The sequence below is a fragment of the Oncorhynchus mykiss genome, chromosome 1 (assembly GCF_057628025.1).
Source record: "Oncorhynchus mykiss isolate SJ-2025 chromosome 1, ASM5762802v1, whole genome shotgun sequence".
Taxonomy (NCBI): Eukaryota; Metazoa; Chordata; class Actinopteri; order Salmoniformes; family Salmonidae; genus Oncorhynchus; species Oncorhynchus mykiss.
Window position 1 is genome coordinate 56,230,861 of NC_143022.1, and position 26,143 is coordinate 56,257,003.

At 40.7% G+C, this 26,143-nt stretch overlaps 1 protein-coding gene across 1 annotated transcript; it reads left to right on the plus strand.

Moving 5' to 3' along the window:
• Positions 1–933: 933 nt before the first annotated feature.
• On the plus strand, positions 934–15,379 carry LOC110525344 (midkine-A). Its single transcript, XM_021605381.3, has 5 exons — positions 934–1,185; positions 13,440–13,528; positions 13,678–13,845; positions 14,094–14,258; positions 14,567–15,379. Exons 1-5 carry the CDS (start codon positions 1,181–1,183, stop codon positions 14,581–14,583), a joined length of 444 nt encoding a protein of 147 aa, XP_021461056.1. The 5' UTR covers positions 934–1,180; the 3' UTR covers positions 14,584–15,379.
• The last annotated feature ends 10,764 nt before the right edge of the window (positions 15,380–26,143 follow it).

Consider the following 26,143-nt stretch of genomic DNA (forward strand, 5'->3'; position numbering starts at 1 on the left):
ATAAAGGTCAGAACGTGACAGGATGTAAACAAATTTCTGCGCAAAATTTGAGAGAAATAAGCTTTTTGTGTGTATGGACCATTTCTGGGATCTTTTATTTCAGCTCATGTGTGACTAACATCTTGCATTTATATTTTTGTTCAATGTATAATAATATACTAACATAACCATAGAGACACCCCAATCAACTTATAAGCACTAAAGAAGCCACATTATGAAAATACATTACCTCAACAAAACATGTTGTTAATGAAAGAAACAGGGGTTGCTACTGTGTACACTGAAACCAACAGAGGGGCAACAAGAGCCAAACGGTGCTCTATAACCCAGTGACCAAACCTTACAGTATTTAAATAGGTATTATTTATCCAACTGAATCATTCCCTGACCAAACAGGTGTTCCTCACACCATAACAGAAGTCATGTGGACTTCATTGGGATAGAAGAGAGGGATAAATGTTTATGACCATGGGAAAAATGTGTACATTGTGGGTCTGTTGTGCAATAAGGATACAGTGAATCATTGATGGATGATGTGAACAGCTCATTTGCTGGGTTGGAAAACATGAGAATCAAAATGCGAATTACTGGTCCTAGTAGTGAAAACTGAAACTGTATATTCTATTCAGCTCTTTGGCTTGCAATTCACCTGCCATTCTGCAGGTTTCCCCCATACCTCTTTACATTCTTATAACAGACATGTGGTTCAGAATTTTGGATTGTAACTTAACACTGACATAATATTTGCATTTAAGGCTCTATTAAATGCAATATTAGTATATTTGAGAGTCTACCGTGTTACTTAATGAGAACAGGTGTATTTAACAATAATAAAAGGGATGTCACAAAAAAGGTCTACGTGAAAAACTTACTGTAAAACACGTTTGAATGAATAATAATTCATGAAGCAGGCAGGTCTCAGAAATCATGACCACTGTATATAATGCAAATTAGATGAGCTTGTTTTTGCCTCCCATTATATGGATTAAAGTGATGCCACATGGATAAGTGATGTCACCGAGTGGTAGATTTAAACATTGTTCATATGCGACCAGCTCAAACTAGTTTCGAAAAAAAAAGTAGGACGACACAGTAAACGCAAGCTGTAGTCTGGGTGCGGAAAGCAAACGACTACACAACCGGTATAGTGATTTGACTGTGAAGTTGCCTGTTTGTGAGAATGAAGTAAGTTGACGCACTGTTTTCTAATCCCGCATTTGTTGTCAGTTTAAGGCATTCATTATTAACAATCATAGACCATATCCATATGTTATTTACATTGTTTCTTTGTTCACTGATTTGCTGTCGATGTTCAGAACAAGTGCATGCATTGGTAGGCTGGGAAGTGCGCATTACGCACAAACCAAATCTCCAATTTGTTTTACGAACAATCAAATACCATATCGCTACAGACTGGGTTTTTACTCTATATTCTCAAACTCTTAAGGTAAATTTTGAATATACCGTTTTAAGACTTCTTACAATGGGAGGGAGATTTTAAAAAAAACGTTGTTTTCACATTCCTACAAGAGCATCACTGTGTTATCATTTAGCCCAACTCTACTAGGTGTTAGAAAGCGTATCCTATGGTGTTACTTGTTTAGCTTACACGTTTTACCACCTAAACCAGAATCAGATGTAATTATTCAATCAGATATAATTGTTCAATTCAAATATGGGAAAGTAAATTCAGCTTTTGATAGTGCAAGTGATCTAATTAATTGAGTTTTAATGGTAGAAAAAAGGTGGTTTCTATTCATTATGGGACAATCATCAGACAGTGTGGTTTCTAAATGTGTTTGTTCTCCTGTCAAAACCATCAAAATGTTGGGATTCATCTGACCCTGTAGGAAGATACCATGGCTAGCTCATTGTTTGCCTTGGGGGTTTATTTTACTCCCAATTAAAGCAACACTCTTCGGGCACTTGCAGGATGTCAATCCTGCCAGAGATTTTCCACACACTTTTGTCTAGTTTTAGGTTATAAGGCATGGCATGGTAAGGTAATCCTATATGAGACTATATTCAAGCTTTATAAGTAAGTCATGATTGAACTGAGGACGAGTGATTGGAGGAATGGAATGCACCCCCACCACTCTTTTGTTGCTCCCTAACTTGACAACAACTTTTAAAGATTTTATTTTCCAAAACTTTGCTTGTCTTGTATGTAGTTGTGAGACAGTTGTTGTGAAGTAGCTGTGAATAGTTGTGACATCCTCAGCTCACATTGTCTATTTGTTCAGTATGTCTACGCATGTTGGTTCCATGGTTATAACAAGGTCATGTCTTAGTAAAACCTTGATTCACATTGTTTATCCAGTGTTTGGTTGATATGATAATTGTGTTCTAGAGATCCACGACGGATCTGCGTTCAAGATCATCTTTAAACGACTTTCATGAAGTTTGCCTTTTGGGAGAGTGAACTCTCCGGTTCATGAGGAAGTTCTCAAAATGTACTGCCCTCGCATCTACCAAAGGGGGCATCACGCTTATTTTCTTCATCTTAAGACTTCATTGTCTCCTTATGCAAATAGGTTTACATTCAGCTAGACAGTGGAGAGGCCTTGCTCCTAAGATGTGGCATGGGATCTGTGTTAGGGCTTTTGAGAGAAATGAAAACAGGCAAGAAGGCCCTTTGTTTTGGTCCAATGAATCAGTATTCCTTTGAGGGGACTCTAAAGGCCTTTCAGCAAGCGCTTGGCCTCTCCCTCCGCATGGCTGGAGCACAGAGAGGGAGAGGGAGCCTGCTGAGAGCCTGTTCTGTTCACACAAAAGCCCGGAGAAGCCCTCCACATTTGGGGCCGGGAGACGAGCGGGATTTGCTCGGCCGGCTGACGTGTGAAAGAACGGACTCATTTAATGGAGGCCTTTCTCTTGAAACTGAACTCTCAAAGAAGACTCTGTAATTTCCCAGCCCGGTAATGGGGGGGGGGGGGGGGGGGACGGGACAGGGAGAGATGTATGGGTTATTGACACATTTAATGTATTCAAAGGGGATGCCTGTGGCCCACATATTAAAGGGATATACTGCCGTACTTGTTGATTGAGCACTCATCAAGTAATAGCAGAAGGCTTGAAGGCGTTCAGTTGATTCAGTGAGACAAAGGTTATCTAGGCAAAATATTATGATCGGATAAGAGCAATGTTAGAAACCATTGGCCTACTTTCATCATGCATAACTGTCAACAGGAAAATGTCTGTAAGTGGTGTACACTACCGTTCAAAGGTTTGGGGTCACTTAGAAATGTCCTTGTTTTTGAAAGAAAATAAAATGTTTGGTCCATTAAAATAACATAAAATTGATCAGACATACAGTGTAGACATTGGTAATGTTGTAAATGACTATTGTAGCTGTAGCTGGAATATCTTCATAGGCGTATAGAGGCCCATAATCAGCAACCATCACTCCTGTGTTCCAATGGCACGTTGTGTTAGCTAATCCAAGTTTATCGTTTTAAAAGGCTAATTGATCATTAGAAAACCCTTTTGCAATCATGTTAGCACAGCTGAAAACTGTTATTCTGATTAAAGAAGCAATAACACAGGCCTTCTTTAGACTAGTTTAATATCTGGAGCATCAGCATAACGTCAAGAGTAAAGAGGCAACTACGGGATGCTGGCCTTCTAGGCAGAGTTGCAAAGAAAAAGTAATATCTCTGACTGGCCAATAAAAATAAAAGATTAAGATTGTCAAAAGAACACAGACACTGGACAGAGGAACTCTGCCTAGAAGGCCAGCATCCAGGAGTCGCCTCTTCACTCTTGGTGTTGAGATTGGTGTTTTGCGGGTACTATTTAATGAAGCTGCCAGTTGAGGACTTGTGAGGCGTCTGTTTCTCAAACTAGACACTCTAATATACTTGTCCTCTCGCTCAGTTGTGCACCGGGGCCTCCCACTCCTCTTTCTATTCTGGTTAGAGCCAGTTTGCCCTGTTCTGTGAAGGGAGTAGGACACAGCGTTGTACAAGATCTTCAGTTTCTTGGCAATTTCTAACATGGAATAGCTTTCATTTCTCAGAACAAGATTAGACTGACCAGTTTCAGAAGAAAGTTATTTGTTTCTGGCCATTTAGAGCCTGTAATGGAACCCACATATACTGATGCTCCAGATACTCAACTAGTCTAAAGATGGCCCGTTTTATTGCTTCTTTAATCAGAACAACAGTTTTCAGCTGTGCTAACATAATTGCAAAACGGTTTTCCAATGATCAATTAGCCTTTTAAAATGATAAACTTGGATTAGCTAACACAATGTGCCATTGGAACACAGGAGTGATGGTTGCTGATAATGGGCCTCTGTACACCTATGTTCAGCTGAAGTCGGAAGTTTACATACACTTAGGTTGGAGTCATTAAAACTAGTTTTTCAACCACTCCACAAATGTCTTGTTATCAAACTATAGTTTTGGCAAGTCGGTTAGGACATCTACTTTGTGCATGACTCATTTAATTTTTCCAACAATTGCTTACAGACAGATTATTTCACTTAAAATTCATTGTGTCACAATTCCAGTGGGTCAGAAGTTTACATACACTAAGTTGACTGTGACTTTAAACAGCTTGGAAAATTTCAGAAAATGATGTCATGGCTTTAGAAGCTTCTGATAGGCTAATTGTCATCATTTGAGTCAATTGGAGGTGTACCTGTGGATGTATTTTAAGGCCTACCATTAAACCCAGTGCCTCTTTGCTTGACATCATGGGAAAATCTAAATAAATCAGCCAAGACCTCAGAATTTTCTTTTGTAGACCTCCACAAGTCTGGTTTATCCTTGGGAGCAATTTCTAAACGCATGTAGGTACCACGTTCATCTGTACAAACAATAGTACGCAAGTATAAACACCATGGGACCATGTAGCCGTCATACCGCTCAGGAAGGAGATGGGTTCTGTTTCCTAGAGATGAACCGTCATAAAAGACTACGGATTGCAACTTGCCATGGGGACAAAGATCGTACTTTTTGGAGAAATGTCCTCTGGTCTGATGAAACAAAAATAGAGCTGTTTGGCCATAATGACTATCGTTATGTTTGGAGGAAAAAGGGTGAGGCTTGCAAGCCGAAGAACACCATCCCAACCGTGAAGCCTGGGGGTGGCAGCATCATGTTGTGGGGGATGCTTTGCTGCAGGAGGCTGGTACACGTCACAAAATAAATGGCATCATGAGGGAGGAAAATTATATAGATATATTGAAGCAACATCTCAAGACATCAGTCAGGAAGTTAAAGCTTGGTCGCAAATGGGTCTTCCAAATCGACAATGACCGCAAGCACACTTCCAAAGTTGTGGCAAAATGACTGAAGAACGATAAAGTCAAGGTATTCAAGTGGCCATCACGAAGCCCTGACCTCAATCCTATAGAAAATGTATGGACAGAACTGAGAAAGCGAGTGCGAGCAAGGAGTCCTACAAACCTGACTCTGTCAGGAGGAATGGACCAAAATTCACCCAACTTATTGTGGGAAGATTGTGGAAGGCTACCCAAAACGTTTGACCCAAGTTAAACAATTTAAAGGCAATGCTACCAAATACTAATTGAGTGTATGTAAACATCTGACCCACTGGGAATGTGATGAAATAAATAAAATCTGAAATAAATAATTATCTTTATCATTATTCTGACATTTCACATTCTTAAAATAAAGTGGTGATCCTAACAGGGAATTTTTACTAGGATTAAATGTCAGGAATTGTGAAAAACTGAGTTTAAATGTATTTGGCTAAGGTGTATGTAAACTTCTGACTTCAACTGTAGATATTCCATAAAAAAATCAGCCGTTTCCAGCTACAATAGTCATTTACAACATTAACAATGTCTACACTGTACTTCTGATGAATTTGATGTTATTTTAATGGACAAAACATTTGCTTTTCTTTCAAAAACAAGGACATTTCTAAGTGACCCCAAACTTTTGAATGGCAGTGTATTTGCGTGGTTATCCATGTAATCATGGAAACAAAAATACAGATATTAGTAGGCTATGTTCATAGGCTAAAATGATCCACCAACTAAGATGAAGGACAGTTAACTGCAGAGTAACTTCAAAGTAAAGTTATCTATAAACTGACTGAAAACAGAACAAAGTATGTTATAATAAGTACAGTGTACTGCATTGAGGTGCAGTAACTCATAGCAACACATATAGTGCCTTCAGAAATTATTCACACCCTTGACTTTTTCCACATTCCATATTACAGCCTGAATTTAGACTAAATTGAGACTTTGTGTCCCTGGCCTACACACAATAACCCATAATGTCAAAGTGAAATTACACTGAACAAAAATATAAATGCAACATGCAACAATTTCAAAGATTTTTACTGAGTTACAGTTCATATAAGGAAATCATTCAATTTAAATAAATGAATTAGGCCCTAGTCTATGGATTTCACATGACTGGGAATACAGATGCATCTGTTGGTCACAGATTTCTTTAAAAAAAGCAAGGGTGTGGATCATAAAACCAGTCCAGCATTTGCGACCACCATTTGCCTCATGCAGTGCGACACATCTTCTTCAAATAGAGTTGATCAGGCTTTCGATTGTGGCCTGTGGAATGTTGTCCCACTCCTCTTCAATGACTCTGCGAAGTTGCTGGATATTGGCTGGCAATGGAACACGCTGTTGTACACGTCGACACAGAGCATCCCAAACATGCATCCCACCCATACCATAACTTCACCGCCACCATGGGACACTCTGTTCACAACGTTGACATCAGCAAACAGTTCATCCACACGAATGCCGTAGACGCTGTCTGCCATCTGACAGGTACAGACGATTTCTCAGGTGAAGCCAGATGTGGAGGTCCTGGGCTGGCGTGGTTACACTTAGTCTGCTGTTGTGAGGCCGATTGGATGTACTGCCTAGTTCTCTAAAATGGCGTTGGGAGCTGCTTATGGTAAAGAAATGAATATAAAATTCTCTGGCAACAGCTCTGGTGGACGTTCCTGCAGTCAGCATATCAATTGTACGCTCCCTCAAACTTGAAACATCTGTGGCGTTCTGTTGTGTGACAAAACTGCACATTTTAGAGTGGCCTTTTATTGTCCCCAGCACAAGGTGTACTTGTGTAATGGTCATGCTGTTTAATCAGCTTCTTGATATGCAACACTTGTTAGGTGAATAGATTATCTTGGCAAAATGCTCACTAACAGGGATGTAAACAAATTTGTGCACAAAATTTGAGAGAAATAAGCTTTTTGTGCATATGGAACATTTCTGGGATATTTTATTTCAGCTCATGAAACATGGAACCAACACTTTACATGTTGCATTTATATTTTTTGTTTAGTGTATGTTTTTATTTTTATTTTTTACAAATTAACAAAAATTGAAAAGCTGAAATGTTTTGAGTCAATAAGTATTCCACCATTTTATGGCATGCTTAAATAAGTTCAGGAGTATACATTTGCTTAACAAGTCACATAAGTTGCATGGACTCACTCTGTGTGGAATAATAGTGTTTAACATATTTTGAATGACTACCTCATCTCTGTACCCAACACATACAATTATCTGTATGGTCCCTCAGTCGCGCAGTGAATTTTAAACACCGATTCAACCACAAAGACCAGGTAGGTTTTCCAATGGCTTGCTAAGAAGGTCACCTATTGGTAGATAGGTAAAAATAAAAAAGGAGACATTGATTATCCCTTTGAGCATGGTGATGTTAGTAATTACACTTAGGATGGTGTAGCAAGACACCTAGTCACTACAAAGATTCAGGTGGCCTTCCTAACTCAGTTGCTAGAGAGGAAGGGAACCGCTCAGGGATTTCACCATGAGGCCAATAGTGACTTTAAAACAGTTACCGAGTTTTATGGCTGTGATAGGAAAAAACTGAGGATGTAGTTACTCCACAATACTAACCTAAACGACAGAATGAAAAGAAGAAAGCCTGTACAAAATAAAACATATTCCAAATCATGCATCCTGTTTATAAGGCACTAAAGTAAAACTGCAAAAAAATTGGCAAAGAAATGAACTTTATGTCCTGAATACAAAGCGTTATGTTTGGGGCAAATCCAACACAACACATCACTGAGTATCACTCTTCATATTTTCAAGCACGGTGGTGGCCGCATTATGTAATGGATATGATTGTCATCGGCAAGGACTAGGGAGTTTTTGGGGGGATAAAAATAAATGGTATAGAGCTAAGCACAAGCCAAATCCTAGAGGAAAATTTGGTTCAGTCTGCTTTCGAACAGACACTGGTAGACAAATTCACCTTTCAGCAGGACAATAATCTAAAACACAAGGCCAAATATACACTGGAGTTGCTTACCAAGACGGCAATGAATGTTTGAGTGACCTAGTTACAGTTTTGACTTGAATCAATTTGAAAATCTATGGTAAGACTTAGAAATGGCTGTCTAGCAATGATCAACAACCAATGTGACAGAACTTGAAGAATTTTTAAAAGAATAATGTGCAAATATTGCACAGTCCAGGTGTGCAAAGCTCTTAGAGACTTACCCAGAAGGACTCACAGCTGTAATCACTTCCAAAGGTGATTCTAACATGTATGGAGGTGTGAATACTTAAATGAGATAGTTCTAAAAACATGTTTTCACTTTGTCATTATGGGGTATTGTGTGTAGATGGGTAAGAAACATATATGCTTTTAATTCAGGCTGTAACACAACAAAATGTGGAATAAGTCAAGGGGTATGAATACTTTCTGAAGGCACGGTAGCTGACTAAACTCCACTCCATGGTGAAGGAAGTTTCTGATGAGACCAGACTTTTTGGAATTCAGGTCTGACTACATTGGTTCACCCAAGACCAATACTTAAAAAAAATGTTTTTATTAAATGCTAACCTTGTACCTATGTTTGCCCTCTGTAGTTATGTGTCTTTCTGTGTTTGCTGTCAATAAACGTTAATCAAATACAAGTACTGACTGTGTACTTGTTGAGATTCAGTTGGCACATGCGCATTTGCGCTGAGTTGCCATCTAGATCAAGAGCGATGAACAAACAGTTGGTGGTTGTATGTGATGGACAAACATAGGTACAAAGTTAGAAAGTTTCCTAATTCTGACTAGCACATGAACGCGGCATTAGTAATTTGATGCCCAATTCAACATTCGATGAGGTGGCACGCAACCATTGGTTGATGCAATGCAACGCCTCCTTTGTTCCTCTGGTAAATGTAGAGGTTAACCCAGGCCCTGCAGCCCTCAGCATCACTCCAATTCCCCAGGCGCTCTCATTTGTTGACTTCTGTAACCGTAAAAGCATTGGTTGCATGCATGTAAACATTAGAAGCCTTCTCCCTAACTTTGTTTTATTCACTTCAGTTATAACCCTAAATTCATAACCATGGGCACCGCCTTAGATATCATCCTGACCAACCTGCCCTCGAAATACACCTCTGCTGTCTTCAACCAGGATCTCAGTGATCACTGCCTCATTGCCTGCGTGCGTAATGGGTCTGCGGTCAAACGACCACCCCTCATCACTGTCAAACGCTCTAAAACACTTCAGTCAGCAGGCCTTTCTAATCGACATGGCCCGGGTATCCTGGAAGGATATTGACCTCACCTGTGAGGATGCCTGGCTGCTCTTCAAAAGTGCTTTCCTCTCCATCTTAAATAAGCATGTCCCATTCAAAAAATGTAGAACTAAGAACACCCCAGACTTGACTGCCCTTGACCAGCACAAAAACATCCTGTGGCGTTATGCATTAGCATCGAATAGCCCCCGCGATATGCAACTTTTCAGGGAAGTCAGGAACAAATGTACTCAGTTAGGAAAGCTAAGGCTAGCTTTTTCAAACAGAAATTTGCTTCCTGTAGAACTAATTCCAAAAAGTTCTGGGACACTGTAAAGCCTATGGAGAATAAGAGCACCTCCTCCCAGCTGCCCACTGCACTGAGGATAGGAAACAATGTCACCACCGATAAATCTACGATAATCGATTATTTCAATACGCATTCTCCCACGGCTGGCCATGCTTTCCACCTGGCTACCCCTACCCCGGCCAACATCTCAGCATCCCGTGCAGCAACTCTTCAACTCTTTGAACTCTTTCAATCATTGCATTCTTATCAGCAGACTCAATAGCCTTGGCTTCTCAAATGACTGCCTTGCCTGGTTCACCAACTACTTCTCAGATAGAGTTCAGTGTGTCAAATCAGATGGCCTGTTGTCCGGTACTCTGGCAGTCTCTCTGGGGGTGCCACAGGGTTCAATTCTCAGGCCAACTCTTTTCTCTGTATATGTCAATGATGTCGCTCTTGCTGCTGGTGATTCTGTGATCCAACTCTACGCAGACGACACCATTCTGTATACATCTGGCCCTTCTTTGGACACTGTGCTAACAAACCTACAAACGAGCTTCAATGCCATACAACACTCCTTCCGTGGCCTCCAACTGCTTTTAAATGCTAGTAAAACTAAGTGCATGCTCTTCAACCGATTGCTGCCGGCACCCTTCCGCCCGACTAGCATCACTACCCTGGAAGGTTCTGACCTAGAATATGTGGACAACTACAAATACCTAGGTGTCTGGTTAGACTGTAAACTCTCCTTCCAGACTCACATTAATCATCTCCAATCCAAAATTAAATCTAGAATCGGCTTCCTATTTCGCAACAAAGCCTCCTTCACTCACGCCTCCAAACATACCCTCTTAACGGACTATCCTACTGATCCTTGATTTCGGCGATGTCATTTACAAAATAGCCTCCAACACTCTACTCAGCGAACTGGATGTAGTCTATCACAGTGCCATCCGTTTTATCACCAAAGCCCCATATACTACCCACCACTGCGACCTGTATGCTCTCGTTGGCTGGCCCTTACTACATATCTGTCGCAAAACCTACTGGCTCCAGGTCATCTATAAGTCTTTGCTAGGTAAAGCCCAGCCTTATCTCAGCTCACTGGCAACACCCACTAGTAGCTCGTTCTCCAGCAGGTATATTGCACTGGTCATCCCCAAAGCCAACACACCCTTTGGCCGCCTTTCCTTCCAGTTCTCTGCTGCCAATGACTGGAACGAATTGCAAAAATCTCTGAAGCTGGAGTCTTTTTTCTCCTTCCCTAATTTAAAGCATCAGCTGTCTGAGCAGCTTATTGATCACTGTACCTGTACACAGTCAATCTGTAAATAGCCCACCCAACTACCTCATCCCCATATTATTACTTACCCTCTTGCTCGTTTGCACCCCAATATCTCTACGTGCAGTTTTTATTTTTTTATTTCACGTTGATTTAACCAGGTAGGCCAGTTGAGAACAAGTTCTCATTTACAACTGCGACCTTGCCAAGATAAAGCAAAGCAGTGTGACAAAAAGAACAACAAAAAGTTACACATGGAATAAGCAAACATACAGTCAATAATACAGTAGAAACAGTCTATATACAGTGTGTGCAAATGAGGTAAGATCATGCACATCGTGCACATCATCATCTGCACATCTATCACTTCAGTATTAATGCTAAATTGTAATTATTTTTGCCTCTAGGGCCTATTTATTGCCTACCTCTCTACTCTTCTACATTTCTATTTTTATTTTATTTTGTATTATTAACTGTACGTTTGTTTATGTCTAACTCTGTGTTGTTGTTTTTGTCGCACTGCTTTGCTTTATCTTGGCAAGATCGCAGTTGTAAATGAGAACTTGTTCTCAACTGGCCTACCTGGTTAAATCAAGGTGAAATAAAAATAAATATTTTTAAAATGCCTACGCATCTACAGTCGTGGCCAAAAGTTTTGAGAATGACACAAATATTAATTTTCACAAAGTCTGCTGCTTCAGTTTGTATGAAGGCAATTTGCATATACTCCAGAATGTTATGAAGAGTGATCAGATGAATTGCAATTAACTGCAAAGTCCCTCTTTGCCATGCAAATGAACTGAATCCCCAAAAAACATTTCCACTACATTTCAGCCCTGCCACAAAAGTACCAGCTGACATCATGTCAGTGATTCTCTCGTTAACACAGGTATGAGTGTTGACGAGTACAAGGCTGGACATCACTCTGTCATGCTGATTGAGTTTGAATAACAGACTGGAAGCTTCAAAAGGAGGGTGGTGCTTGGAACCATTGTTCTTCCTCTGTCAACAATGATTACCTGCAAGGAAACATGTGCCGTCATCATTGCTTTGCACAAAAAGCGTTTCACAGGCAAGGATATGCCAGTAAGATTGCACCTACATCAACCATATATTGGATCATCGAGAAATTCAAGGAGAGCGGTTCAATTGTTGTGAAGAAGGCTTCAGGGCGCCAAAGAAAGTCCAGCAAGCGCCAGGACCATCTCCTAAAGTTGATTCAGCTGCGGGATTGGGGCACCACCAGCACAGAGCTTGCTCAGGAATGGCAGCAGGCAGGTGTGAGTGCATCTGCACGCACAGTGGGGCGAAGACTTTTGGAGGATGGCATGGTGTCAAGAAGGGCAGCAAAGAAGCCACTTCTCTCCAGGAAAAACATCAAGGACAGACTGATATTCTGCAAAAGGTACAGCGATTGGACTGCTGAAGACTGGGGTAAAGTCATTTTCGCTGATGAATCCCCTTTCCGATTCTTTTGGGCATCTGGACCAAAGCTTGTCCAGAGAAGACAAGGTGAGCACTACCATCAGTCCTGTGTAAACAGTAAAGCATCCTGAGACCATTCATGTGTGGGGTTGCTTCACAGCCAAGGTAGTGGGCTCACTCACAGTTTTGCCGAAGAACACAGCCATGAATAAAGAATGGTACCAACATCCTCCGAGAGCAACTTCTCCCAACTATCCAGGAACAGTTTGGTGACGAACAATGCCTTTTCCAGCATGAAGGAGCACCTTGCCATAAGGCAAAGTGATAACTAAGTGGCTCAGGGAACAAAACGTCAATATTTTGGGTCCATGGCTAGGAAACTCCCCAGACCTTAATCCTATTCAGAACGTGTGGTCAATCCTCAAGAGGCGGGTGGACGAACAAAAACCAACAAATTCTGACATACTCCAAGCATTGATTATGCAAGAATGGGCTGCCATCAGTGCCACCATATGGCCCAGATGTTAATTGACAGCATGCCAGGGCGGATTGCAGAGGTCTTGAAAAAGAGGGTCAACACTGCAAATATTGACTCTTCACATCAACTTCATGTTAATTGTCAATAAAAGCCTTTGACACTTGTGAAATGCTTGTAATTATACTTCAGTATTCCATAGTAACATCTGACAATAATATCTAAAGGCACTGAAATAGCAAACCTTGTGGAAATTAATATTTGTGTCATTCTCAAAACTTTTGGCCATGACTGTAGTCGGGCAGGAACTCGACCATGGTCACTCACAAGTTACAACTCCCAAAAGCATAAAAAAGATATAGGACATACATAGAACCATAATGTGTTTTGATCATCTCTTTCAGCCCAGTGGCTAGTAAACTTTCCAATAATATGTTGATAATGATATTACATTTTCTCTCCACAGAATGCAAGGTGTGTTCTCAATGACACTTGTGCTGCTTGTGGCCTTGATGGTCACAGCAGAAGCAGCACACAAACATGGTGACAAAAAAGGTGAGATGTGATCAAACTACATTAGTGTGTACAATATGTCAGATAAAAAAAAATGTATCCCTTTGAAGGAGCTCAAGTTATGTTGTGTTACTGCAAATGTCCGGCAAAATCAATTCAATTATTTATTTGTTTTATTTTTGGTGCCACAGGTCAGAAAGCCAAAGAGGGGGGCAAAGCAGAGTGTGCTGAGAAGCGCTTTGGCAAATGTGTGCCCAATGCTGGTGACTGTGGAGATGGGTTCCGTGAGGCCACCTGCAGTGAGCACACCACCAAACACAAGTGCAATATTCCCTGCAACTGGAAGAAGGCCTTTGGTGGTACGAGGGCAAATGTTGGAGATGGATGTGGTCCTGACAGACACATACAGTACATACATATATTCACATATATGTAAATATACTACATGTATCTGCATTCTGTACCATCATCATTAGTAACTAGGGCCCATAGTTTTTCATGGTCACTGGTCAGGTCTCATCGTGGTCAGGAAAAACTCTGGTCTCTAATCATAACGGAATTAGATTAACATGTTTTATATGATAAAATAGATGGTATTTCTTTCTAGCTGACTGCAAGTACAGGTTCACCAATTGGGGTGAGTGTGACACGACCACCGGCACCAAGAGCCGGTCAGGAACCCTGAAGAAAGACCTGTTCAAGTTAGACTGCGAGGCCACCATCACGGTGACCAAGCCATGCTCCTCTAAGCCCAAGGGAAAGGGAGGAAAAGGTAGGTCGGATCTCATTTATTAGACCACCATAGGACAAACCCAGCGGGCAAAACTGGTTGAAATTCTGTTTGTTAAGGAGATGTTGAATACTGATGGTATACTCCTTAGCAGGTATGCATTTGTCACTAAACTGGAAAAGCAGGTTCTCCAAAACAACATGAAAACACAAACCCAACACTGCAGAAAATAAAGCAATTCATATGCTGAAAGGAATTTCATAGCCACCCTGTCAAAATGCACTTTGCCGTTTGACTGAGAATAGCCCAATTGAATCCAAACAACTGACTTTTTCTTCTTTTTTTTCTAGGGAAGAGGACAGAGTGACAACTAAAGAGTGAAGCTTGAGGACTGACTGAGACACAGCAGGTGTGACTTCTGGCTTACTTCAGCAGCACAATCGTCACCCTCCTTTGCCAAACACTCAGCCAGTGTCTCTGACTGTGTCCAAAATGACACCCTATCTGTTATATAGTGCACTACTTTAGACCAGAGGGCCCTGGTCAAAAGTAGTGCAATATATAAGGAATAGGGTGTCATTTGGGATGTAGCATCTGTCTCTGCCGCTAAGCGCTTTGTCCTTCTCAAAACAACAACAACCCAACAATCTCTGTCTATACACTCATGTTCATGTCTTTTCACGAAAACAATCTTGTTATGTGTTTTTATTTGTTTTAAGGGTTAAAAAAAAATCTTTACATTCTTTTCAGTAGGAAACTTGACATATAAGTCAGTCTTCATAGTTTTAGGCCATCCTATGTTATTTTTAACAGAAAATGTAAAGAACTCAACTTCTATTGATAGTTGTAATAAAGCTATAGTTACAAAATTAAACATAAACAAACAACACTATGAACAAAATTATAATATTTCTTCAATGATCATGAATGTCGTTGACCATGTTCCAAGAAGCTCAGAAATACATATTTTAGAAGATTTTAGCGGAATCGTTTTTGTATGTGGATATGTGTACTGTCTATATCCTGGAAACAAATATTAGAATTCTATGGAACAATGGAACTCCTCTGCAAAATGTATTTTTGAACTATAGAAATGACTGGAATTGCAACACAAGGTTTGTATAAAATAATAAAATACTGTACTGTTGTTTGTATAACAAAAATTTGTTGTGTTTTGTCTGAACACTTTTCATATTAAGTAATTGTTTTTCTCAAATCAAATCAACGTTCAAACCTTACAGTGAACTGCTTACTTACAGGCTTGAACCAATAGTGCAAAAAAGGTAGGTGTTAGGTGAACAATAGGTAAGTAAAGAAATAAAACAACAGTAAAAAGACAGGCTATATACAGTAGCGAGGCTATAAAAGTAGCGAGGCTACATACAGACACCGGTTAGTCAGGCTGATTGAGGTAGTATGTACATGTAGATATGGTTAAAGTGACTATGCATATGTGATGAACAGAGAGTAGCAGTAGCGTAAAAGAGGGGTTGGGGAGGGGCACACAATGCAAATAGTCCGGGTAACCATTTGATTACCTGTTCAGGAGTCTTATGGATTGGGGGCAAAAACTGTTGAGAAGCCTTTTTGTCCTAGACTGGGCACCCCGGTACCGCTTGCCATGCGGTAGTAGAGAGAACAGTCTATGACTGGGGTGGCTGGGGTCTTTGACAATTTTTAGGGCCTTCCTCTGACACGCCTGGTGTAGAGGTCCTGGATGGCAGGCAGCTTAGCCCCAGTGATGTACTGGGCTGTATGCACTACCATCTGTAGTGCCTTGCGGTCAGAGGCCGAGGAATTGCCGTACCGGCAGTGATGCAACCAGTCTATGACTGGGGTGCTCTCAATGTTGCAGCTGTAGAACCTTTTGAGGATCTCAGGACCCATGCCAAATCTTTTTAGTTTCCTGAGGGGGGGAATAGGCTTTGTCGTGCTGTCACCACCCGGCCAGGTCTCTTCTGTGTTAATTATAGGGGAAAACACTTTATTGAACCTGATTTGTACAAAATGTAGACATTAATTTTGGAAGACTTTAGAATACTTGAAAAAAGGCAAAGCAGCTTTTGATAATTTGCCAAATAATAATAATCAACTTCTATGAAAGCACGCCACAACAAAAAATATTTTGTAAATAATAAAAAGGGGTTAAAATGTTATGAGCTGTGTAATTACATGCCTTGCATCTTACAGTTCTTACAGTGTATCTTACAGTTCTAGGTCAGTGATATAAACCCTTTACTCCATTATCCATTGTCAATTACAGTATTACCACTGGTGAAATACAGCTGTCAGTCACATAGTAGAAACCAGATAGAAATGGCGGAAGTCTTTTCTTGAGCAAATTAAGGTTTCATGCCATCTTGTTATGTAGTGTACAACTTCAGCGCACCACATTATATCACATTGTGGATATTTAATGGCCCTTTCCCACATTTCTAAAGAGGTAACTGTTACACATTTTATACATCATTATTACATTTTGGAGAAGTTCAGGCTAATAAGGAGAACATTATAGGATTCTATTTGTGTGACTTTTCAAGCCATGGATTGAATAGCCACAAAACCACATCATTCAGATTCAACTTACAACATGTTGAGGGTTTTTATTATATTCCTTCTGCGACGAGAGGTAACATTGCACGGACACTCGTCTTAAAGTCGCAGTCAGGTTCGATATCATTGGTCTGTCCAAGGATTTCATACTTCCATCCACCTCTGGCTCTGTACTATTGGGGTGGCAGGTAGCCTAGTGGTTAGAGTGGTGGACTTGTAACCAAAATGGTTGCAAGTTCAAATCCCTGAGCTGACAAGGTACAAATCCAGAAGGTTTGCTGTGTTTGCAGGAGACCATCCGCCACCTCATCAGGAGCATGCCCAGGCTTTGTAGGGAGGTCATATAGGCACGTGGAGGCCACACACAGCCTCATTTTGACTTGTTTTAAGGACATTATATCAAAGTTGGATTGGCCTGTAGTGTGGTTTTCCACTTTAATTTTGAGTGTGACTCCAAATCCAGACCTCCATGGGTTGATAAATTTGATTTCCATTGATCATTTTTGTGTGATTTTGTTGTCAGCACATTCAACTATGTAAAGAAAAAAGTATTTAATAAGAATATTTCATTCATTCAGATCTAGGATGTGTTATTTTAGTGTTCCCTTTATTTTTTTGAGCAGTGTATATTATGGACCGCTTCACAGTTTCCAATGGAGGATCCTGAATTGTAAGAACCCTGGTTATTTTGAGTTGAGCTGAGAGAAATACTGCCGTAGTACTTGGAGCATACATTGGTCACCTTGCCTGCTCCCTCCAGAAACCTTAATGAAACTTGTCTCGTCCTATTTTGACTACCTTCCCTTGCTTTATTGCCAAGTTGACCACAGCTTTTCAGATGTGCGATGTGCATAATCAAGGGAGTTTGAGGCATGCTGAAATAGAAGAGGAGGATTACCCTTGTTGCTGTTCCCTTTCTTCCCTGGACCTGGTGCTGACCCCTCCTCCTCTGATTTACCCATATTTTCATATCAGCAACAAGTGGGACACAATCATGAAGTGGAACGACATTTATTGGATATTTCAAACTTTTTTAACAAATCTTTTAAAACAGAAAAATTGGGCGTGCAAAATTATTCAGCCCCTTTACTTTCAGTGCAGCAAACTCTCTCCAGAAGTTCAGTGAGGATCTCTGAATGATCCAATGTTGACCTAAATGACTAATGATGATAAATACAATCAACCTGTGTGTAATCAAGTCTCCGTATAAATGCACCTGCACTGTGATAGTCTCAGAGGTCCGTTAAAAGCGCAGAGAGCATCATGAAGGAACACACCAGGCAGGTCCGAGATACTGTTGTGAAGAAGTTTAAAGCCGGATTTGGATACAAAAAGATTTCCCAAGCTTTAAACATCCCAAGGAGCACTGTGCAAGCGATAATATTGAAATGGAAGGAGTATCAGACCACTGCAAATCTACCAAGACCTGGACGTCCCTCTAAACTTTCAGCTCATACAAGGAGAAGACTGATCAGAGATGCAGCCAAGAGGCCCATGATCACTCTGGATGAACTGCAGAGATCTACAGCTGAGGTGGGAGACTCTGTCCATAGGACAACAATAAGTCGTATATTGCATAAATCTGGCCTTTATGGAAGAGTGGCAAGAAGAAAGCCATTTCTTAAAGATATCCATAAAAAGTGTTGTTTAAAGTTTGCCACAAGCCACCTGGGAGACACACCAAACATGTGGAAGAAGGTGCTCTGGTCAGATGAAACCAAAATTGAACTTTTTGGCAACAATGCAAAACGTTATGTTTGGCGTAAAAGCAACACAGCTGAACACACCATCCCCACTGTCAAACATGGTGGTGGCAGCATCATGGTTTGGGCCTGCTTTTCTTCAGCAGGGACAGGGAAGATGGTTAAAATTGATGGGGGGGATGGATGGAGCCAAATACAGGACCATTCTGGAAGAAAACCTGATGGAGTCTGCAAAAGACCAGAGACTGGGACGGAGATTTGTCTTCCAACAAGACAATGATCCAAAACATAAAGCAAAATCTACAATGGAATGGTTCAAAAATAAACATATCCAGGTGTTAGAATGGCCAAGTCAAAGTCCAGACCTGAATCCAATCGAGAATCTGTGGAAAGAACTGAAAACTGCTGTTCACAAATGCTCTCCATCCAACCTCACTGAGCTCGAGCTGTTTTGCAAGGAGGAATGGGAAAAAATGTCAGTCTCTCGATGTGCAAAACTGATAGAGACATACCCCAAGCGACTTACAGCTGTAATCGCAGCAAAAGGTGGCGCTACAAAGTATTAACTTAAGGGGGCTGAATAATTTTGCACGCCCAATTTTTCAGTTTTTGATTTGTTAAAAAAGTTTGAAATATCCAATAAATGTCGTTCCACTTCATGATTGTGTCCCACTTGTTGCTGATTCTTCACAAAAAAATACAGTTTTATATCTTTATGTTTGAAGCCTGAAATGTGGCAAAAGGTCGCAAAGTTCAAGGGGGCCGAATACTTTCGCAAGGCACTGTATGTATATTCTGTATTCTATACTATTCTACGGTATCTTAGTTCGTTGCGCTCTGACATCGCTCGTCCATGTGTATATAGTCTTAATTGGGTATATGTGGGGTAATTTGTTAGATATTTTATTTTTGTGGAGTATGGGTTTGTGATGAACTACCTATTGAGAAATGGAAGGATCGACCGGCCATGTTTATTGTCAATACCCATCCTACCCCACATATACCCAATTAAGACTATATACACATGGACAAGCGATGTCAGAGCGCAACGGACTTAGATACCGTAGAATAGTATAGATGACAATGCCTGATGAACATTGGCTAGCTGTGACATTAGAAGATGATAAAGGAGGTAGACAAATCTCAACTTCCCAGGCCACTGATAACTCTATTGGCTTTGGAAAATTGGTTGTATAATTCAAACTTTTGTTATTCCTATATATATCTGCAGACGCATTTACTGGGGAGAGCCAGGTAAAATCCACTGTGCTCCATGATGTACTCCCGTGTACACTCGAATGGAGGTGTTTTTATCATGCCTGAGGGTTTAAGTTAACCCCCACTGCCTTCACCAACTCTTCCTTTAATATCCAACTGTTAAACTTTTGTGGACAGTTTTTCCAATGGACCAACAGCCATTTTTTACCCTGTTCTCTCTTTTGATCCAGAATCTCCTCCACGTGAAAGACTTTGTCTTTACCCAACTGTACCTTCTGGAGTTCCTTCTCATAAAAGGAACCCTCTACAAGCTCCCCATCACAATCTTTTAACTTGTATACAGGGGGTATACATGGTAACTGTGAACAGCTCATCGCTGTAACCTTGCTCATATTTTTTGTCGAAAACACCCCTCAACTTGGATATATACCTACCAAGTCACCCACTATGAATTTGAAATCTATTTTTTTCTTGCGCCGAAGGGGGAAACCATACATATTTTTAGACTTGAAAAGAGTTTTCAGAAGAGACCTTGGAGGGTTTCATACATACTATACACTTATGGTAGCTGTAGTTATATCTATGGGTGTTGTGTGCTGTAAAGTATTTCCACATCCTTCCTTCAAAGTTCTGTTAAAGCGTTCAACCACTGAAGCTTTCAAATCCGAAACTGTAGCAAAATGTATGATATTGTGCTTATTCATGAGTTTCTGAAAAGTATTACTAAAAAATTATTTAGCGCCGTCAGTCTGCACTTTCTTGTGTGCTCCTCCTTCCTCCAAGATAGAGTCAAAGGCCCGGGTCACCTCTGCCCCACTCTTATTTTTTAAGACCCTTACAAATGCTATTTTAGAGAAAATGTCTATAACCGTTAGCATGTATCGATTTCCATCATTTTTTATCTACAAGGGCCTGCATGTCACATAGATCCGCCTGAAACAAGTAGAAAAAAAATTGAGGAAATTGCTTTCGCACGGGGTTATGCAGAGTGTAAGCATCCTGCTCTGCTATCCAATCATTCACTTGAGAATCGCTTAACCTGCTACCTGTTTCTTCAGCTATAGCTCTCTGGAACCTCTCCTTCACCCCAAAAGACCCTGGGTTAGAGGGGGTATAATAAATGTTTTTCATCATCTGCTGAGCCATCCTTCTTGCCTCTCTGCTGTACAGTAACATTAATGAGCCCATTTCAAATAACGAGAACGTTTCATTTTGCATACCTTTTTAAGTATTACGTATTGTGGCAGACCAGGGGGTTGGATCAGACAGAGTTGGATTAGCTCAGTTTCAAAGGTGTTTCTTCAAATAATAGTCCAAAAGAAAAGAATAGGTCTCCCCCAAGAGACCCTCTCCGGTATACCGTCTTCTGGGCTCCGGGTCTTGCTGTATCCTGTGGGGATCAAAACTGAACTCCCTCCTGTTACCTCTGGTACCGTCCCCAACAATCAGCCCATGATTACTCACCAACTCCCAATCAGCCCCAATTAACCCTGGCCAGAGATCCCGTCGAGACCTGGCATGTCCAGCAGATGGAGCCATCTGTTGTATACTCCGTCTGTCACCAGGCCTCGACGAGTCTCCCCCTGGTGACTGACCTGCTGTACGCCACAGTATCCAGACAATTCAGGATACGTAGCAAGATATTAATAACCGTTTTATCAAATCAAATCAAATGTATTCATATAGCCCTTCGTACATCAGCTGATATCTCAAAGTGCTGTACAGCAAGCAATGCAGGTGTAGAAGCACTGACCCATGCATGCAATACATGGTATACTTGGTTTACATTTACAGGCTTATATCTCTGAATTTTTAAAACACATACATCCATTATATAAGTATATAAACAAAAAATATGATACATGTTACAATTAAATGATGGTTAAAACAAATGAACTAAAATCTTAAACAAGGATGTTGCTAGTTCTCCAAAATCATCCACAAGACGGGATACCAGTTGTGACCATTGTAGAGTCTCCCCGTATGTCTTACATGACTCATGATTTGTTCCATTTTTAACACACACTGCATTAACCCCTGTATTGTTGCATGTGTAGAGCGATAGCGTTGTCCACTTTATTTTCAAAAATTTGTTGAATAAGAGTTGTACATTTTCTCAAAAGAAAACATGTATTTATTCTCTCTAACATAGTATGCGGATAGTTACCCATTGCTTTATATCTAACTTAAAACATTAAATAATGTTACTTGTTTTCTTGGGGTTTATTGAGCCAGAAAGTCACCACATCAGCCACCAAAGCTTCCTGGTATTTGTTGTCGTCCACCAATGCTTGCCTGATTTCTTTGAGTGGATGGATGAAGATTGCCTCCTTCAGTTCATGTAGGAAAGCCTCTGTTACACCATAAAACCTGGGAATAGATGGCACAAGACCCATAGACTCCAGGGTTCTGACCATTGATGGTATAAAGCGGCAGGACCACAGTCTTTTCACCAGCTCCTCAAAGTGGTTGAAGAAGTAGTACCGGGGCGGGTCATATAAACACGGATGTCGTTGGCTGGAGTGACTGATCTCACAACCGGGGCATTTCTCTCTTATATACTCTCCAATCACCACATCTAAAAGTGAGGCTACAGAGGCCTTGATGGTGTCCACAGAAATAGTACTGACCACCCCATCAAACACATCCTCAGGCTGTGTACATGTAGGGGGTGTTGGGGGGCATGCCTGGGGGGAGTAGAAAGGAGGGCTGTGAGGCCTTAGGGACTCTGGTCCCCATGACGTATCGGAGTCCTGATATGTGAATATCCATGGTATATCCTGAAATGAAGAACCATAAGAGTTATGGTCACCCCTTTTATTGTTGAACCATTCCTTGGGGATAGGGGCGTGGTTAACGTAACATCCACATATATGTTTTTTTCAGGGGATGACCCTTCTGGGGGTTCCTTTGAATCAACATCCTTAGGATTCATATGCATAATGCACTTCCTTATTTTAACAATATTCTGCCGGCGTTGGCTCTGTACAAAGAGAGCATCCACTAACTCAAACATTTTCAATTCCATTATATGCCAACATTTTTAAAAGGAATAAGCATACAAAACCTAAAATCCCCAGCCAGCCCACCATCACGGATGTTACCATTGCAGATTTTCTCGTTGCTGATATAGAACTCCACGCACCCACATGGAAGTCCATTCTTTCTTTGTATTTTCACCCTATGAAATATTCTTCCTGAGGAGTCAGGGGCACCTTCCCAACGGGTCTCATAGCCCGTGAACAAGCTATACCCCTTTGAGATAACTCTCAGTTAAGGACACACCACCTTGCGAAACACATGCCTATCTTCAAGCCTGTAGTCCACTCCTAAGGTCTGGTCTGTATATTCTTCTCCTTCGGCTACGGTAGAGATTTTCCTTCTACAATCAGAGTAATCAAAAATATACCCCCATAGTTGTCCATTGGACATCAACACTTGGTCCTTTAGCACAGTTACAGGAGGTATTTGGGTTCTATACAAATTTATAAATTTGGCGCATCGTATATTACGGCTTTATGCTCATCCCTTTCTCTATGTTTTAACCGTGGTCCTACTTCCGATGTTAAGGTCGTCACGGGCGTGTCAGTACTTAACAAATCCATGTTTTACTTCTTTCTTCTTTAGAGTCTTCTGTGGTTTATCTCTCTTGAGGTTTCTTGTCGCTCATAGTGTTCACAGCTTTTATTTATACTGAGGTATACCTACCCCGGAAATGACTGTTTCATATACACGCCTCCCAAACAGCAGATCCATAAGTTCACTACGAAAATTTCACAACTCTTTCAAATGATCAAACACATTCCACAGTTCAACAAGGTCCCTACACACCAATCACCAGGGCAGCTTTATTGCAAACACATGCTTAACCCAAAACAGCTGCACTATCAGGTTACATAACCCCTCACGCAATAGCGTGACAACATCCGGACAGGATGTACATAAATGGGCATAACCACGTGACACATAAAATACTTTTGGACACAAGCCTTCTACTATAATTCTTCTTACATTGACCCTTTTCAGCACTAACTCTATTTGACTCTATGCACCCACACACTTACACATACTTATTACTTACACTGACACTGCAACACATACACTCACACGTAACACATACCCACAGGCACACACACTTCCACACTTACAGTTGAAGTCGGAAGTTTGCATACACCTTAGCCAAATACATTTAAACTCAGTTTTTCACAATTCCTGACATTTAATCCTAGTAAAAATCCACTGTCTTAGGTCAGTTAGGATCACCACTTTATTTTAAGAATGGGAAATGTCAGAATAATAGTAAAGAGAAGGAATTATTTCAGCTTGTATTTCTTTCATCACATTCCCAGTTGGTCAGCAGTTTACATACACTCAATTCGTATTTGGTAGCATTGCCTTTACATTGTTTAACTTGGGTCAAACGTTTCAGGTAGCCTTCCACAAGCTTCCCACAATAAGTTGGGTGAATTTTGGCCAATTCCTCTTGACAGAGCTGGTGTAACTGAGTCAAGTTTGTATGCCTCCTTGCTCGCACACACTTTTTCAGTTCTGCCCATACATTTTCTATGGGATTGAGGTCAGGGCTTTGTGATGGCCACTCCAATACCTTGACTTTGTTGTCCTTAAGCCATTTTGCCACAACTTTGGAAGTATGCTTGGGGTCATTGTCCATTTGGAAGACCCATTTGCGACCAAGCTCTTTCACTTCCTGACTGATGTCTTGAGATGTTGCTTCAATATATCCACATAATTTTCCTGCCTCATGATGCCATCTATTTTGTGAAGCGCACCAGTCCCTCCTGCAGCAACGCAACCCCACAACATGATGCTGCCACCCCCTTGCTTCATGGTTGGGATGGTGTTCTTCGGCTTGCAAGCCTCCACCTTTTTCCTCCGAACATAAAGATGGTCATAAAGGCCAAACAGTTCCATTTTTGTTTCATCAGAACAGAGGACTGTTATTACTGTGGATATAGATATTTTTGTACCGGTTGCCTCCAGCATCTTCACAAGGTCCTTTGCTGTTGTTCTGGGATTGATTTGCCGTTCCGCACCAAAGTACGTTCATCTCTAGGAGACAGAATGCGTCTCCTTCCTGAGCAGTATGACGGCTGCGTGGTCCCATGGTGTTAATACTTGCGTACTATTGTTTGAACAGATGAACGTGGTACCTTCAGGCATTTAGAAGTTGCTCCCAAGGATGAACCTGACTTGTGGAGGTCTACAAAAAACATTCTGAGGTCTTGGCTGATTTCTTTTGATTTTCCCATGATGTCAAGCAAAGATGCACTGAGTTTGAAGGTAGGCCTTGAAATACATCCACAGGTACACCTCCAATTGACTCACATGATGTCAATTAGCCTATCAGAAGCTTCTAAAGCCATGACATTTTCTGGAATTTTCCAAGTTGTTTAAAGGCACAGTCAACTGTGTGTGTAAACTTCTGACCCACTGGAATTGTGATACAGTGAATTATAAGTGAAGTAATTTGTCTGTAAACAATTGTTGGAAAAATGACTTATGTCATGCACAAAGTAGATGTCCTAACCGACTTACCAAAACTATAGTTTGTTAACAAGAATTATGTGGAGTGGTTGAAAAACAAGTTTTAATGACTACAACCTAAGTGTATGTAAAATTCCGACTTCAACTGTACATACACTGCTGCTACTGTGTATTATCTATCCTGTTGCCTAGTCACTTTACCCCTACCTATATGTACATACAGTGGGGCAAAAAAGTCATTTAGTCAGCCACCAATTGTGCAAGTTCTCCCACATAAAAGATGAGAGAGGCCTGTAATTTTCATCATAGGTACACTTCAACTATGACAGACAAAATGAGAAGAAAAATCCAGAAAATCACATTGTAGGATTTTTAATGAATTTATTTGCAAATGATGGTGGAAAATAAGTATTCTAACCACTAGGCTACCTACTGCCCCCATTATAACACTTTGCAGAATATTTCGTTATTTTATATTTTTTTGTATATATCCATAAAAATGATGCCAGGTGATTCATGATTTAGACAGGTTGAGAAACGCTGCCTGCCTGTCTGTCTCGTCCCGACATGTTCATTACTATGGGACAGCAGGAGATCGAATTAGAATATTGAAACAATGTTGTAAATGTCGTAGACACAGACAGCAAGGTTTATACAAATCTCCGCTGTTGAAAACTAAACGTTAGTCTAAAATAAATTAGATAATGTCTAGATGCTTTTTATAGTGGAGATCAAGTTTATAAGTTGGCTGGGCTGATGAGACAGTGGATAGCACAGTCAGTTAGATTTAGCCGGTGGCAACTTGTGGAATAGACACAGGCTGAAATACGGTTTTAACCAATCAGCATTCAGGATTAGCCCCACCCATTGTATAATTACTAATAACCTCAATCTATGGATCAGTCAAATGGTACAAACCAAGTATCACAACCCCTTAATAACAACACC

Excerpts from the sequence above, each read along its gene's own strand:
- LOC110525344 (XM_021605381.3), top strand. Across the intron at positions 13,529-13,677 it reads CAAACATGGTGACAAAAAAG|GTCAGAAAGCCAAAGAGGGG; the intron begins GTGAGATGTGAT and ends TTGGTGCCACAG. Across the intron at positions 13,846-14,093 it reads CTGGAAGAAGGCCTTTGGTG|CTGACTGCAAGTACAGGTTC; the intron begins GTACGAGGGCAA and ends ATTTCTTTCTAG.